Below are 17,929 nucleotides of genomic sequence, written 5' to 3' on the forward strand. Positions count from 1 at the left end.
GAGGTGGAGCAGTGGCTAACACACTGGACTCGCATTCGGGAGGATGACGGTTCAATCCCGCGTCCGGTCATCCTGATTTAGGTTTTCCGTGATTTCCGTGAATCGCTCCAGGCAAATGCCGCCATGGTTCCTTTGAAAGGGCACGGCCGACTTCCTTCCCCATCCTTCCATAATCCGATGAGACCTATGACCTCGCTGTCTGGTCTCGTTCCCCAAAGAACCCAACCCAACCCAAAGGGAAATACGTTTGACGACAGGGTCTATGGCGGGTTGCCTGAATTTGCGCTCGAAACGGCCGGATTGGCTAACTCTGATGCTAAGTAACTGAGAAAGAGGGCAAATTTTCGAATTATTTTCTTAGTAACTATTTCTCAGTATAAACTACGCTGCAACACGGTTACAAACTTTCCATACTGTATCCGGCCACCGTGTACGTGTATACTAAACAATAATGGTCCCCTAACGCTTTGCTAAGGTATGTATTAAGTTCAATCTGCGTGTGAAAGTGATCCTGAAGAAGATCCCAGCAAACTGTTCGAAACGTCGATCGTTCAAAAGAAATATGACGCGGCCGAACCACCCCAAAGATTTCAAGGTCATTGGTTTGATATTCCTTAGCATGTTATTTCGTTCATTAGGTGACTTTACATCTCAGCTACTACGGCTACACTGGAGTGTTACTCACCGGGCAGGGGCGCGGGTGCGGCGACCCTGGCGGGCGCGGGAGGCGGTGGTGCGCCGCCGGAGCGGGAGACGACGGCGTTGAAGCCGGCGCCGGGCGCGGCCGAGTACTGCACGGTGCGGACGGCGCCGTCCGGCTCGACGACGCTGTAGCTGCCCTGCACGGCGTCGCCGCTGCGGCTCTCCTGCTGCTGCTTGGCGTCGCCCGTCAGCGCGTCGCTCACGCTGTAGCTGAAGCTGTACTGCGGATTCGGGTCGTAGTCCGCGTCAGCCCTGGCCGCCGCCAGCGCTCCTGTCGGCAACGGCGGTGGTTATTCGATGCCATTCACTGCACGTGCCGGTAATCAACTACCGCTGTTGTTGCTGCCGAAGTGCCTGTTGACCAGCCCTCCAGAACACAACAGCGGATCAAAAAAATAACTATTACAAGGAGGGAAGGAAGCTGAGCCTGTGACGTACTTCGCTATAATTGAGCACTTTATGCACTGACTGACAAAAGACTGTTGCAGTCGCAAATGGAGGAGGAAACGAAATGGAACTGTACGGGATAAGCTTCTCAAATAATTGAGATTAGCTACTTTCGCTCTTCGTATAACTGCTAATCTTGGAAACAAACTTATCAACTTCCTGACAATATTTGCATATTTCCATTCATTAAAGTCGTGCGGAAAAATTTCCTTGAATAACTCATCACTTACAAAGGTAGCATAGACTTTATAAAGCGAGCAGTAAGAATTTATTGTATGATTATATGATAGCGGAACAAACACTGGTAGCAGTTACTTCTGTAAAATATCTGGAAGTATGCGTACAGAACGATTTGAAGTGAAATGATCATATAAAATTAATTGTTGGTAAGGCGGGTGTCAGGTTGAGATTCATTGGGGGAGTCCTTAGAAAATGTAGTCCATCAATAAAGGAGGTGGTTTACAAAACACTCGTTCGACCTATACTTGAGTAGTGCTCATCAGTGTGGGATCCGTACCAGGTCGGGTTAACAGAGGAGACAGAGAAGATCCAAAGAAGAGCGGCGCGTTTCGTCACAGGGTTATTTGGTAAGCGTGATAGTGTAACGGAGATGTCTAGCAAACTCAAGTGGCAGACTGCATGAGAGGCGCTCTGCATCTCGGTGTAGCTTGCTCGCCAGGTTTCGAGAGGGTGCGTTTCTGAATGAGGTATCGAATATATTGCTTCCCCCTACTTATACCTCCCGAGGAGATCACGAATGTAAAATTAGAGAGATTCGAGCGCGCATGGAGCCTATCCGGCAGTCGTTCCTCCCGCGAACCATACGCGACTGGAACAGGAAAGGGAGGTAATGACAGTGGCACGTAAAGTGCCCTCCGCCACACACCGTTGGGTGGCTTGAGGAGTATAAATGCAGATGTAGATGTATGTGGTCTTCACCCACGGTCTTCATGTAGGTACCTCTTCAAGAGCTGGGCATTTTAACTCTGCATATATATACACTCCTGGAAATGGAAAAAAGAACACATTGACACCGGTGTGTCAGACCCACCATACTTGCTCCGGACACTGCGAGAGGGCTGTACAAGCAATGATCACACGCACGGCACAGCGGACACACCAGGAACCGCGGTGTTGGCCGTCGAATGGCGCTAGCTGCGCAGCATTTGTGCACCGCCGCCGTCAGTGTCAGCCAGTTTGCCGTGGCATACGGAGCTCCATCGCAGTCTTTAACACTGGTAGCATGCCGCGACAGCGTGGACGTGAACCGTATGTGCAGTTAACGGACTTTGAGCGAGGGCGTATAGTGGGCATGCAGGAGACCGGGTGGACGTACCGCCGAATTGCTCAACACGTGGGGCGTGAGGTCTCCACAGTACATCGATGTTGTCGCCAGTGGTCGGCGGAAGGTGCACGTGCCCGTCGACGTGGGACCGGACCGCAGCGACGCACGGATGCACGCCAAGACCGTAGGATCCTACGCAGTGCCGTAGGGGACCGCACCGCCACTTCCCAGCAAATTAGGGACACTGTTGCTCCTGGGGTATCGGCGAGGACCATTCGCAACCGTCTCCATGAAGCTGGGCTACGGTCCCGCACACCGTTAGGCCGTCTTCCGCTCACGCCCCAACATCGTGCAGCCCGCCTCCAGTGGTGTCGCGACAGGCGTGAATGGAGGGACGAATGGAGACGTGTCGTCTTCAGCGATGAGAGTCGCTTCTGCCTTGGTGCCAATGATGGTCGTATGCGTGTTTGGCGCCGTGCAGGTGAGCGCCACAATCAGGACTGCATACGACCGAGGCACACAGGGCCAACACCCGGCATCATGGTGTGGGGAGCGATCTCCTACACTGGCCGTACACCACTGGTGATCGTCGAGGGGACACTGAATAGTGCACGGTACATCCAAACCGTCATCGAACCCATCGTTCTACCATTCCTAGACCGGCAAGGGAACTTGCTGTTCCAACAGGACAATGCACGTCCGCATGTATCCCGTGCCACCCAACGTGCTCTAGAAGGTGTAAGTCAACTACCCTGGCCAGCAAGATCTCCGGATCTGTCCCCCATTGAGCATGTTTGGGACTGGATGAAGCGTCGTCTCACGCGGTCTGCACGTCCAGCACGAACGCTGGTCCAACTGAGGCGCCAGGTGGAAATGGCATGGCAAGCCGTTCCACAGGAATACATCCAGCATCTCTACGATCGTCTCCATGGGAGAATAGCAGCCTGCATTGCTGCGAAAGGTGGTTATACACTGTACTAGTGCCGACATTGTGCATGCTCTGTTGCCTGTGTCTATGTGCCTGTGGTTCTGTCAGTGTGATCATGTGATGTATCTGACCCCAGGAATGTGTCAATAAAGTTTCCCGTTCCTGGGACAATGAATTCACGTTCTTATTTCAATTTCCAGGAGTATATATATATATAATTTCACTAGCATATATATAATTTCACTAGCATATATATATATATATATATATATATATATTTATTTATTTATATATATATTTATATATTTGCTAGTGAAATTCGTGATAAATAATCTATCACAATATGACAAGAACAGTGGTGTTGATACCTTCAACACGAGAGGGGAGAAGTACCTTCATTACTCATCCTTAAAGTTATTATTTAAAGAGCACAGGGGAGTTCAAAAGGCCGGAATTAAAATTTTTGATCATTTGCCCAAAAAAGTAAAATGTCTCCTGTAAACTGTCTCATTCCACATCATTTCGTTAAAAGAATCATTCAAATGATCTATGGAACATGTAACTAACTAACTTTCCCAAAATTCTCTAAAATAATCTTTAAAAAATCGTTTAAAATTTCTTTTGAAAATGAATAAAAAAATTTTAAGGTCGTATTAGGTGTATAGACGTCCCTTATCAAACAAGACAGCCAGTTTCATATCATTGTAGGCACATCTTCAGGAGAAAAAGATTTTCATAGGATAAGGCTCGAGAAAATGTGCGATGGTGCAAAGTTCAGTTTGTAAACCGATTATTTGCGTACACTCTTAAAATTTTGGTCATCGAGTCATCAAACTGTAAATTATAATCATAAGGTGAGCGAGAGCAAATCGCAAAGCTGTCTTATAATACATTCACGCTCTAAAAAGCGGACTCGCGTGTCCTTAAAATGCAGTCCCATAAAAAGAGGAGTGCAGTTAGCACGTACAAGGTTTCGGTCAGGTAGATAAAACCATAGTTCCTGTCGATCACCAATAAACGTATGCTTAGACACCGTGTGGGTGGAGAGGCTTTCTGGTGTTATTTCAGTGATTGTAGAATCGAGCCAAATTTACGAAGAAGTAGGCAGTACGCGCCTACTCATCAGTTTGATGTTACACTCCTTCTGGTCTGGATACAAGTACTGGCTCGCTGGAGAAGGTTGCCACAAGGCCATTGTAACGTCTACTGACGTGAAATGATCGATACAAAAACTGAGTAAATCAGTCTGTTGAAAATGACCACGGCATACGGTGGTTTACACGTTTTTCTTTCGAAAGCAAAGAATTCATAACGAACACTCGAAATCTCAAGTAGCACAAGATACGTTACTATCAAGAGAATGAATAAATGTGTGTGCTTACAGGAAATAATACAGGGAAACGATCAAGATAAAGAAGCAAAGAAAGACTGACCCCAGAAAATACAACTGCTTTATCAGTAAACGAAGGATATTTTCAACAAAAATCACTCTCGGGAAAATCAAAAGTAGAATAGTGTAAGTAGGCTGTTTAGGTTTTTATGTTGGTAACGCCACGTAGCACTATAAAATCACTGACTGTGCTATGTGCAGTCTGTGGCTGGTTTGCATTGTTGCAATTTTCTACTGTAGTGTTGGGCAGTTGACTTTCATAAAAGTGAAGCGGAATGTGTGCTTCTCAAAAAAAGGGAGAAGAAATGGAGATGGACAAAAAGGGAAGGAAGGTACCTTGCAAAATACTTAGTCCAATAAAAGAAGAAGTATGTGGATGAGAAGAAGTAATGAGAAAATCCACTCTCAAACTGGAAAACTATATTATGTCAGGGAAAGGTGAAGTACTTTTTGTGGGTACTTGGTTCGAGGGAACCGGGGAAGACTGACTAAGGAATAATATTTGGCCACTTCGACAAAAATCTCAAAACGCAAATCAATTGGTCCAGGTAAATGGAAAACGACTTAGCAGCAATTACAGACACAAAAGCAGAAATTCTGGAGAGGGCAACGTTTATAAACAAGATTAGAAAGTTCAGGGGTTTGGGCGAGAAAAAGCACATCACTGTGAAGACAAGTGAAAGAAGGAAAGAAGGAAAGAACAGAGTGAGTTAATGAAGAAACACTGTAAGGGCTAAAAATCATAAAAAAAGACAAAATCATTAAGAATTTACTTTACAAGCCCCACAGATGAGCGAAATCGAAGAAAAAAGAAAGAAGAAGAAGAAGAAACGAAAGTAAACTTTACGTAATGGCGAAATTTTGTTGATATCTGGGTCATTAACTGAATGTATTTGTAACTCATTAATTAAGGTTCCCATCAGCTCTGCGCATGCTACTTTTATTAGTAACCATTTTCGAACATTTTTTCATTATCAAACCATTACCTCTGTTTGTAATGTTTCACTGTAGATAATAAATTCCTTTTTACATCAGATCAATGTAACAATTCATATTTGACTGCGTTACTATAGTCTTGGTACATCCGGCATTCAATGGGCATCTTTAGCTGTTTATACATAAAAATTTTATGTGTAAACAACTAAAGATGCCTACCGGATTTTGAGTATACCAAGACAATCGTAATACAGTCAAATAACATTTGCTACACTGATCTCATGTAAAAAAGGAATTGTGTTATGTTATTATCATAATATTATTATAATAAAAACGTTATATGCAGCTCAAATGCGAGCCTCAATAAATTATTGACAAAGTTAACTTTGTTGTAGGGCTTGTGAAGAAGAGTAGTTATCAGTGGTGTCAGCTTGCAGACGAGTGCTGCTGCCTTACCTGGAAGCGCCGGGGCCGAGTGGACAGCGGGAGCCGCCGAGTAGGAGACGGCCGGGGAGCCGAGGAAGCCCGCGCTGGCCACGCCCACCGCCACACACACGCACAGCAGCACCGCCTGCGGGGAACAGAGCTTCTATCATTATGTGAACAACGCAAAAGCAGAGCTGTAAACCTGACCTCTATCGTCACTACAGTTTATACTTGGTATTTCATGGACGGCACACGCGCTTGCTGCGGCGTTGACAGTGTGACAGGTCGCGTACCGGTTTCAACAGAGAATAAACTAGACGATAGTTTAGCTGTTTCGGTACATCGTTCACACCGTTGAAAAAAGCGAGACACACTCAGGAAACAAATGAAATGTTATGATTAGGCCACTCTCTGTCCTTCAGTGCCATCGTGGAGCAAGGTGTGCACTCGAGCCTCTGTAGATTTTGGATAACGGGACAGATATACTAGTCGGCAGTCGGCAATAAGGAGTTAGGCATGCCCCTATTCAGCAACATCTTTATTCTGCTACAAATCTTCATTACTGCCGATTGTTCACATATTGTTATTCATCCGCGGAAATAATGTCTTCGCTACAAACTTCAGAGTTTCGTAGGAAACTTGGAGAAATTCCTTCGCTTGTGATAGGTCAAAATAGTTCGCCAGACGGGAATCTATGTGCGAGCTTTCACGAACAGTGCGGTACAAATATCACTACCCTAGCATGCTATACAGACCGTCAGAGAGACTCAGCTTGTTTGAAGTGTTTCCAGATTTCTCTAAAACTGCCCAGACGTTTGTTCATGAGACTGTAAGCCAGGTATAACTGATATCGCGAGGAATGAGGAGCCTGTGCAGACCCAGCGATATACATGAGATATAAGCCTAATGCCTTTGATGCAGTGTATTTTAGATAGATTGAAATTCGCATTCTAAAATTTACACTAAACAGGAATTATTAACCCAGAACTCCCCACTGGCCGACCGAGTGCAAAGTATTGTGCTAACCAAGTACCTCGCTAAGTTACAGTGGGAAAGGGCTGGAGTGTTCGGAACGTATGTACAAGGGCAAGTCAGAAAGTAATGAGGCCCATTTTTCTCCTTCCTTCGTTAACTTGGTAATATAGTAACCACGAATTTGGCACACTTCCGAAAACCTTCTTTTGCAGCCCATTCCAGCAGCAAGAATCCAACATCAACAGATGCCGGCTGTATACGACTAGAAACTGGCCGACAATGACGTACGTATAAGACAGCGTTCTGTGATTGAATTCCTTCGCGAATAAGGTGAAATGTCCATTCGCATTCATAAAGGGCTCGAAAGGTATGTGGAGATGCTACGGTGGACGTCAGCACCGTTAAACTATGCGGTCATCACTTCAGAGAAGCAACAGCGCAGGCACAACTGGCTGATGCACCGAGGAGCAGCCAGCCAGCGACTGCAGAAACTTTACACATCTAACGTGTCGACGAGATCATCTGCCATTTCGACATCAGACTTCCATCTTTTCGACCAACTCAAAGAAGGTCATCGGCTACATCAGTTTTAAGACGCACTGAGCTTGAAATAGTCTGTGCGCCACTGGATAAGGAAACAGGATCATAACTTTTACCACACAGGTGTACAAGGTACAACAAAACCGTGGACAAAGTTCGCGATAATATTGAAAAGTTACAAAGCAGTCGTAAAGGCTGTAGCTTTTATCTTATGTATAAGATGTCAGTTTCTCTTGGAAAATAAAAATAAAAAGATAGAAGGCATTTCTCTCTGATTGACAGTCGCATATCAAGCATGTACTGAGTTAGGCTTCCGGTCACTCTATATTGGGGTTTAGAGGATACTCACAGCGAAAGATAAAATTAGATATCCTATCCGGCACACACTTTCAAGGTTTCATATGTAATCAACGCACTGAATTGTACTTCGAGAATGAAATTCGATCTCATAAGTAAAGTATCTCTATTAAACGGTAAGCGCTACTACGCATGTTCTGTTAGCTAATAACGATCAAATACCGTGCCACACATCACGAACATTCTTTCCGATTCAGAATATTTTAATCTATAATAAGGTAATTTTAGTTTCGAAAAAAAAATTCTTTTTCGTCATCAGCCTTTTGACTGGTTTGACGCGGTCCACTATGAAATCCTGTACTGTAAGAACCTTTTCTCTCAGTGTAGCACTTTCAACCTACGTCCTGTGTCCTCGATTATTTCCTGAATGTATTTCAATCTATGCCTTCCTCTGCTGTTTTTACCCTCTACAGCTCCCTCATGTAGCATGGAAGTTATTCCCTTATGTCTTAACACATGTTCTATCATTCTCTCCCTTTTTCTTGTCAGAGTTTCCCATACTCTCGCTTCCTCGACTCATTGTTTACCTTATCAGTCCCTCTAACTTTCAACATTATTCTGTAGAACCACATCTCAAATGCTTCTATTCTCTTCTGGTCCGGTTGTCTCACAGTCCATGTTTCACAATCATACAATGTTGTGCTCCAAACGTACATTCTCAGAAATTTCTTCCCCAAATTAATGCCTATGTTTGGTATCAGTAGCCTTCTCTTGGCCGTGATAACCCGACATGGAGTGTAAAATAGCTCCCCGATACTTCTGTTTCGAAATTAGAATATCGCCTGCACATTTCCACATATGAACCTAATACATAATACTTGGAAAACAGCAAAGATTACGCAAAAAATTGTACGTAATACGCGAAGAGAATACCTCACCGAAAGCGAGTCCGTTGTTTTAAGTATTGAAAACTCCAAGTAATGTAGGGTAGGGACATGTTTGGTTCACAAACCGTCTCCACTGACATAGGCAGAAAGTCGCCAATCACTTTTCAGTGCGAAGACTGTGACGAGGATAAAACGAAAGAGTATGTATTACAACGTATGAGGATGAAAGACAAAATCTGATAATTATCCAGTCTACATTTTTAAGTAGATAAATCTAATGTGGCTGGAGATATCGCTCACGCAAAATTTCAGTTTACAAGGGAATTTGATGTGCTTCTCAGCCCTAATTTTCATCTATGACATATAGCACATTTTTATGAGCGTCCTAATGTAGCCAAGATGACTACTTTATCCTTATATTGAAGCATCGATCTTGGAGAAACGATATCTGAAGTTGCGTACGCATATTCATTTTTCTTAGCTGTAGGCCTACGCACACTCACGGTAGACAGGTAATGTCTATCTAATGTTTCTACAGTGAGGTATTCATTTCTAAACAGTGATGACTTTAGCACACATTTAGTGAAGAGAAAGACTTCAGAAACTATTATATCCCCTTGTACCCCGGTTTTGCGCCACAGAATTGTATGGGAGTCAACCAAAGACTGCGGAAAAAATTGAAAAGAGGGGAATCCAAGCGGTTGAGATGTGATGCTATAGAAGGATATTGCAAACTAGGTGCACTTATAGGGAATGAGGAAGCTCTCCACAGAATCGGCACAGAAAGGATCATATGGAAATACAGGGAATAAAAAGGATCAGGATCATAGGATATCCGTTAAGACATCAGGGAATAGCTTCCATGTTACTGTAGAGACTTGTAGCGAAAGGGAGAGATCTGAGTACATCCAGCATATAATTGAGAATGTAGCGGGCAAGTACTGTCTGAGACGAAGAGGTTGGCACAAGAAAGGAATTCGTAGTAAGCCACATCGATCCAGCCAGAAGACTAATGACTAAAAAGACTTCCGTTAAAAACTGCAAACGGTACGCATTTCCTCCAATTCAGTATTAAGGGACATTCTCTCGTAAGAATCTGTTTAATCGAAGGAATTGTGATCAAGTTACTAAGACAGCGAAAAGTAGCCTAACCTGCTTATTTCTCTCTCTATCGTTGTTTTCAGCTGAGCTATTTTCTATCCCAAAGATTCTGGTACCGAAATCTTATCGTTGAGATTCATAACGCAGCGCCTCGCTCACCTGAGAAGCCATGATGCGAGTTCTCTTCAGTTGACCGAGATGGGAGGGACTGACGACTCCAGACGAAGCGCTGGCCCCTTATATAGTCCACCAGAGCCACTCCCACGCGACTGACCACTGCCACATGTGATCCGAGAGCGCCCGCTCTGGAGCACAGTCTCACCTTGAGAAATACGCAGAATGACGAAACCCACCCGTCCAGTTTCTGGCAGTGGCATCAGACGCACCTCCAAATCTTCCTTCCCAAGTCGGCCTCTGCGCTGCATTACGACTTTACTTCGCCAATACGTCAGCTTAATGATCAAAGAGAATATGATGTCTGCCTCATTCAGTGCGAAATCTTTGGCAACCAGGCAGCCAGTCAGTGACAAAAATCTGCTACTAGCAACATGCTGAAACGTGAAATAAATCGTTAACAGTTTAAAACTTGCAGACTTAAGTTGGATTAAGTTTTTTTTTTTAAAAAAAAAAGGACATGATGGTCACTTTCGAATACAAAAAGTTTTCGTTTTGAAAACACAATATTACATTTTTAGCTTTTAGCTATTTTCAAGTAGAAGACAGCGATAATTTTGTGCCTTAGCGCGCATCACAATTTTAAAATATTAGACGTATTCTGAAGCACGTAAAAGATAAAAGCCGAAATTCCAACATTAAACTTTAAAAATAAATAAGTGTAACATGAACATTAAATAAATTTTCAACTGCCAATATCGCTAAAATTAATTATTCTTGCAGATCACCGCTTTTGGCAGTTCTCTATTACCATCTTCGGAGCTAATATTATATCATTACGTAATCTTCTCTTGCATTACAGTAAGTAGTACTTTACAATGTACGTCCAAGTTGTATAGCACCACTTACTGAACTGAAGAAGATGATTATGTAATGATGTAAAAATAGACCAGAAGATGGCAACACACAATTGCCGAAATCGGTAATCTACACTCCTGGAAATTGAAATAAGAACACCGTGAATTCATTGTCCCAGGAAGGGGAAACTTTATTGACACATTACTGGGGTCAGATACATCACATGATCACACTGACAGACCCACAGGCACATGGACACAGGCAACAGAGCATGCACAATGTCGGCACTAGTATAGTGTATATCCACCTTTCGCAGCAATGCAGGCTGCTATTCTCCCATGGAGACGATCGTAGAGATGCTGGATGTAGTCCTGTGGAACGGCTTGCCATGCCATTTCCACCTGGCGCCTCAGTTGGACCAGCGTTCGTGCTGGACGTGCAGACCGCGTGAGACGACGCTTCATCCAGTCCCAAACATGCTCAATGGGGGACAGATCCGGAGATCTTGCTGGCCAGGGTAGTTGACTTACACCTTCTAGAGCACGTTGGGTGGCACGGGATACATGCGGACGTGCATTGTCCTGTTGGAACAGCAAGTTCCCTTGCCGGTCTAGGAATGGTAGAACGATGGGTTCGATGACGGTTTGGATGTACCGTGCACTATTCAGTGTCCCCTCGACGATCACCAGTGGTGTACGGCCAGTGTAGGAGATCGCTCCCCACACCTTGATGCCGGGTGTTGGCCCTGTGTGCCTCGGTCGTATGCAGTCCTGATTGTGGCGCTCACCTGCACGGCGCCAAACACGCATACGACCATCATTGGCACCAAGGCAGAAGCGACTCTCATCGCTGAAGACGACACGTCTCCATTCGTCCCTCCATTCACGCCTGTCGCGACACCACTGGAGGCGGGCTGCACGATGTTGGGGCGTGAGCGGAAGACGGCCTAACGGTGTGCGGGACCGTAGCCCAGCTTCATGGAGACGGTTGCGAATGGTCCTCGCCGATACCCCAGGAGCAACAGTGTCCCTAATTTGCTGGGAAGTGGCGGTGCGGTCCCCTACGGCACTGCGTAGGATCCTACGGTCTTGGCGTGCATCCGTGCGTCGCTGCGGTCCGGTCCCACGTCGACGGGCACGTGCACCTTCCGCCGACCACTGGCGACAACATCGATGTACTGTGGAGACCTCACGCCCCACGTGTTGAGCAATTCGGCGGTACGTCCACCCGGCCTCCCGCATGCCCACTATACGCCCTCGCTCAAAGTCCGTCAGCTGCACATACGGTTCACGTCCACGCTGTCGCGGCATGCTACCAGTGTTAAAGACTGCGATGGAGCTCCGTATGCCACGGCAAACTGGCTGACACTGACGGCGGCGGTGCACAAATACTGCGCAGCTAGCGCCATTCGACGGCCAACACCGCGGTTCCTGGTGTGTCCGCTGTGCCGCACGTGTGATCATTGCTTGTACAGCCCTCTCGCAGTGTCCGGAGCAATTATGGTGGGTCTGACACACCGGTGTCAATGTGTTCTTTTTTCCATTTCCAGGAGTGTATATGAATAAATGAATTTAGCGATCTTGACAGCTGAAAATGTATTCGCTGTTGATAATACGAGGGCTGTTCGAAAAGTAAGATCCGATCGGTAGTAAAATGGAAATTACAGCGAAAATCAAAAATGCTTTATTAACTGCAGTTAGCTACATCTCCAGCTACTTCTCCACAGCCGCGAGGGATTAGCCGAGAGGTCTGAGGCCCTGCAGTCACGGACTGTGCGGCTGGTCCCAGCGAAGGTTCGAGCCCTCCCTCGGGCATGGGTGTGGGTGTTTGTCCTTAGGATAATTTAGGATCCACTGCAAGTACTATGCCAGATAGACGAGAGGTGAGAAAACTTAGATTTCATGGCCGAGCGGCTGCTCATAAACCAAACATCACGTCGGTAAATGCCAAACGTCACCTTGCTTGGTCTAAGGAGCGTAAACATCGGACGATTAAACAGTAGAGTGACGAATCACGGTACACAATGTGGCGATCCGATGCAGGGTCGGGCTATGGGGAATGCCCAGTGAACTGCATCTGCCAGCGTGTGTAGTGCCAACAATAAAATACAGAGGCGGTGGTGTTATCCTGTGGACGTGGTTTCCATGGAGGGAGCTTCCACACTTTGTAGTTTTGCGTGGCACTATCACAGCACAAGCCTACATTCATGTTTTAATCACCTTATTTCTTCCCACTGTTGAAGATCTATTCGGGGATGGCGATTGCAGCTTTCATCACGATCGAGCACCTGTTCATAATGCACGACCTGTGGCGAAGTGGTTACACGACAATAACGTCCTTGTAAATTGCCCCTAAAGGCGGAAGAACCAGCAATGATCAACGACATGAGGATGCAGAAGGCAATGTGAACCACTGCATTAAAGACACGTAACGTGTATCCACAGGACATGTGGTCTCTAATTGAAGAAATGTCATGATGATCTCTCCATTGGCAAAATATTCCGGAATAGTCCCCCATTCGGATCTCCGGGAGGGGACTGCCAAGGGGGAGGTTACCATGAGAAAAAGACTGAATAATCAACGAAAGGATAACGTTCTACGAGTCGGGGCATGGAATGTCAGAAACTTGAAGGTGGTAGGGAAACTAGAAAATCTGAAAAGGGAAACGCAAAGGCTCAATCTAGATATAGTAGGGGTCAGTGAAGTGAAGTGGAAGGAAGACAAGGATTTCTGGTCAGATGAGTATCGGGTAATATCAACAGCAGCAGAAAATGGTATAACAGGTGTAGGATTCGTTATGAACAGGAAGGTAGGGCAGAGGGTGTGTTACTGTGAACAGTTCAGTGACCGGGTTGTTGTAATCAGAATCGACAGCAGACCAACACCGACAACGATAGTTCAGGTATACATGCCGACGTCGCAAGCTGAAGATGAACAGATAGAGAAAGTGTATGAGGATATTGAAAGGGTAATGCAGTATGTAAAGGGGGACGAAAATCTAATAGTCATGGGCGACTGGAATGCAGTTGTAGGGGAAGGAGTAGAAGAAAAGGTTACAGGAGAATATGGGCTTGGGACAAGGAATGAAAGAGGAGAAAGACTAATTGAGTTCTGTAACAAGTTTCAGCTAGTAATAGCGAATATCCTGTTCAAGAATCACAAGAGGAGGAGGTATACTTGGAAAAGGCCGGGAGATACGGGAAGATTTCAGTTAGATTACATCATGGTCAGACAGAGATTCCGAAATCAGATACTTTATTGTAAGGCGTACCCAGGAGCAGATATAGACTCAGATCACAATATAGTAGTGATGAAGAGTAAGATGAAGTTCAAGACATTAGTCAGGAAGAATCAATACGCAAAGAAGTGGGATACGGAAGTACTAAGGAATGACGAGATACATTTGAAGTTCTCTAACACTATAGATACAGAAATAAGGAATAGCGCAGTGGGCAGTACAGTTGAAGAGGAATGGACACCTCTAAAAAGGGCCATCACAGAAGTTGGGAAGGAAAACATAGGTTCAAAGAAGGTAGCTGCAAAGAAACCATGGGTAACAGAAGAAATACTTCAGTTGATTGATGAAAGGGGGAAGTACAAACATGTTCCGGGAAAATCAGGAATACAGAAATACAAGTCGCTGAGGAATGAAATAAATAGGAGGTGCAAGGAAGCTAAGACGAAATGGCTGCAGGAAAAATGTGAAGACATCGATGAAGATATGATTGTCGGAAGGACAGATACAGCACACAGGAAAGTCAAAACAACCTTTGGTGACATTAAAAGCAACGGTGGTAACATTAAGAGTGCAACGGGAATTCCACTGTTAAATGCAGAGGAGGGAGCTGATAGGTGAAAAGAATACATTGAAAGGCTCTATGAGTGTGAAGATTTGTCTGATGTTATGTGATAGAAGAAGAAACAGGAGTCGATTTAGAAGAGATAGGGGATCCAGTATTAGAATCGGAATTTAAAAGAGCTTTGGAGGACTTACGGTCAAATAAGGCAGAAGGGATAGATAACATTCCATCAGAATTTCTAAAATCATTGGGGGAAGTGGCAACAAAACGACTATTCACGTTGGTGTGTAGAATATATGAGTCTGGCGATATACCATCTGACTTCCGGAAAAGCATCATCCACACAATTCCGAAGACGGCAAGAGCTGACAAGTGCGAGATTTATCGCACTATCAGCTTAATAGCTCATGCATCGAAGCTGCTTACAAAAATAATATACAGAAGAATGCAAAAGAAAATTGAGAATGCGCTAGGTGACGATCAGTTTGGCTTTAGGAAAAGTAAACGGACGAGAGAGGCAATTCTGACGTTACGGCTAATAATGGAAACAAGACTAAAGAAAAATCAAGACACTTTCATAGGAATTGTCGACCTGGAAAAAGCGTTCGACAATATAAAATGGTGCAAGCTGTTCAAGATTCTAAAAAAAGTAGGGGTAAGCTATAGGGAGATTGGTTCAAATGGCTCTGAGCACTATGCGACTTAACTTCTCGGGTCATCAGTCGCCTAGAACTTATAACTAATTAAACCTAAGGACATCACACACATCCATGCCCGAGGCAGGATTCGAACCTGCGACCGTAGCGGTCGCTCGGTTCCAGACTGTAGCGCCCAGAGCCGCATGGCCACTCCGGCCGGCTAGCTATAGGGAGAGACCAACAAGAGGGAATAATAAGAATGGAAGATCAAGAACGATGTGCTCGTATTAAGAAGCGTGTAAGACAAGGCTGCAGCCTTTCGCCCCTACTCTTCAATCTGTACATCGAGGAAGCAATGATGGAAAAAAAAGAAAGGTTCAGGAGTGGAATTAAAATACAAGGTGAAAGGTATATCAATGATACGATTCGCTGATGACATTGGTATCCTGAGTGAAAGTGAAGAAGAATTAAATGATCTGCTCAACGGAATGAACAGTATAATGAGTACACAGTATGGTTTGAGAGTAAATCGGAGAAAGACGAAGGTAATGAGAAGTAGTAGAAATGAGAACAGCGAGAAACTTAACATCAGGATTGATGGTCACGAAGTCAGTGAAGTTAAGGAATTCTGCTACCTATGCAGTAAAATAACAAATGACGGACGCAGCAAGGAGGACATCAAAAGCAGACTCGCTATGGCAAAAAAGGCATTTCTGGCCAAGATAAGTCTACTAATATCAAATACCGGCCTTAATTTGAGGAAGAAATTTCTGAGGATGTACGTCTGGAATACAGCATTGTATGGTAGTGAAACATGGACTGTGGGAAAACTGGAACAGAAGAGAATCGAAGCATTTGAGATGTGGTGCTATAGACGAATGTTGAAAATTAGGTGGACTGATAAGGTAAGGAATGAGGAGGTTCTACGCAGAATCGGAGAGGAAAGGAATATGTGGAAAACACTGATAAGGAGAAGGGACAGGATGATAGGACATCTGCTAAGACATGAGGGAATGACTTCCAAGGTACTAGAGGGAGCTATAGAGGGCAAAAACTGTAGAGGAAGACAGAGATTGGAATACGTCAAGCAAATAATTGAGGACGTAGGTTGCAAGTGCTACTCTGAGATGAAGAGGTTAGCACAGGAAAGGAATTCGTGACGGGCCGCATCAAACCAGTCAGTAGACTGATGACCAAAAAAAAAAATGGAGTGGCCTGCTGAGAGTCCTGACCTGAATCCTACTGAACACCTTTGGGATGTTTTGGAAGGTCGACTTCGTGCCAGGCTTCACCGACCAACACCGATACCTCTCCTCGGTGCAGCAATTCACGAAGAATCGCCTGCGATTCCCCAAGAAACCTTCCATCACCTGATTGGTCGTATACCTGTACGAGTAGAAGCTGTCATCAAGGCTAAGGGTGGGCCAACACCATACTGAATTCCAGCATTACCGATGGAGGGCGCCACGAACTTGTAAGTCATTTTTCAGCCAGGTGTCCGGATACGTTTGATCATATAGTGTATGGGACAATACTTTCTGAGCAGCCCTCGTATTACAAATGGCCCATACGCTAACGATGTCAGAAGTGTGTAATAAATGTAACAGTTGACGGCTACCATGATGTCATTTCAAACGTTCTCTTGTACCCCACCCAAGATGAATTATATGTCATATGTTGCTACGAATAAATACACAATTTATACTGTATCGCCAATAATCTTTGAATCCATATCGGTTTTCAGTGCCAATCAGATTTTATTTGGAAATTTGGTAAGTTCACTTACGAATTCAACAGCAAAAAAATTCAGGTTGACATACAAGAAGCTTCCCTTCAGCCTTGACTCCTCTACAGCGTTCGCTAATGCTAAGTCATTCTGCGACAGATCATTTCTTCCGAAGGGGTTAGTGCAGCAAGATACATAATGCGACACTTGTAAAGTTTAGAGAATTGATTGACTAAAGTTTTAAGTCGAGAGGAGAGATGTGTTTAGATGGCTTAATTAGGCTCGTATTGAGGACTAATATTTCAGTTAGCACTTTGTAGTAATTTATCCTTCAGACCCCTTTATGGCTCCAATTTCTGAAACTTTGCCCACACATGGGATTCTGACAATTTTCTGTAGGTTGGTCACTTACAAAATGATGTATTATTGATTTGATTTTAATTATTCGATTGATTTTAATAATGGTTGTTATAGCCAGTGCTGCAACCGCATTGACGAACAGAAATTGTGTCACAACAACAAGAATTATTTTCGTATTATTGTTAATACCATATTTTATCAAACACTGGCGAAAAGTTCGATTAATAGCAAGACCACTGTTACGGAAAACGGGCCTAGAAAGATAGAAAGTTGCACATTGTCATAGACGATTACTGTCACTAGAAGAATGAGTGAAATCGAACTAGATAACTTTCTTCATCACCGATTTAGTAGATGTGTCAGAAGCAAAATACACTCCTGGAAATGGAAAAAAGAACACATTGACACCGGTGTGTCAGACCCACCATACTTGCTCCGGACACTGCGAGAGGGCTGTACAAGCAATGATCACACGCACGGCACAGCGGACACACCAGGAACCGCGGTGTTGGCCGTCGA

General features: G+C 44.6%; 1 protein-coding gene across 1 annotated transcript; it reads right to left on the minus strand.

The window, feature by feature from the left end:
* Positions 1 to 677: 677 nt before the first annotated feature.
* On the minus strand, positions 678 to 10,121 carry LOC124803353 (cuticle protein 7-like). The gene is made up of 3 exons (XM_047264539.1): positions 10,074 to 10,121; positions 6,145 to 6,259; positions 678 to 973 (listed from the first exon to the last, which is right to left on the minus strand). The coding sequence occupies exons 1-3, from the start codon at positions 10,083 to 10,085 to the stop codon at positions 678 to 680; spliced, it is 423 nt and encodes a 140-aa protein (XP_047120495.1). The 5' UTR covers positions 10,086 to 10,121.
* Between the last annotated feature and the right edge of the window lie 7,808 nt (positions 10,122 to 17,929).

The sequence above is a fragment of the Schistocerca piceifrons genome, chromosome 6, assembly GCF_021461385.2.
Source record: "Schistocerca piceifrons isolate TAMUIC-IGC-003096 chromosome 6, iqSchPice1.1, whole genome shotgun sequence".
Classification (NCBI taxonomy): domain Eukaryota; kingdom Metazoa; phylum Arthropoda; class Insecta; order Orthoptera; family Acrididae; genus Schistocerca; species Schistocerca piceifrons.

Coding starts and splice junctions, on each gene's coding strand:
- LOC124803353 (XM_047264539.1), bottom strand. Junction 974..6,144: donor CTCGGCCCCGGCGCTTCCAG/GTAAGGCAGCAG, acceptor CGTTGCCGACAG/GAGCGCTGGCGGCGGCCAGG.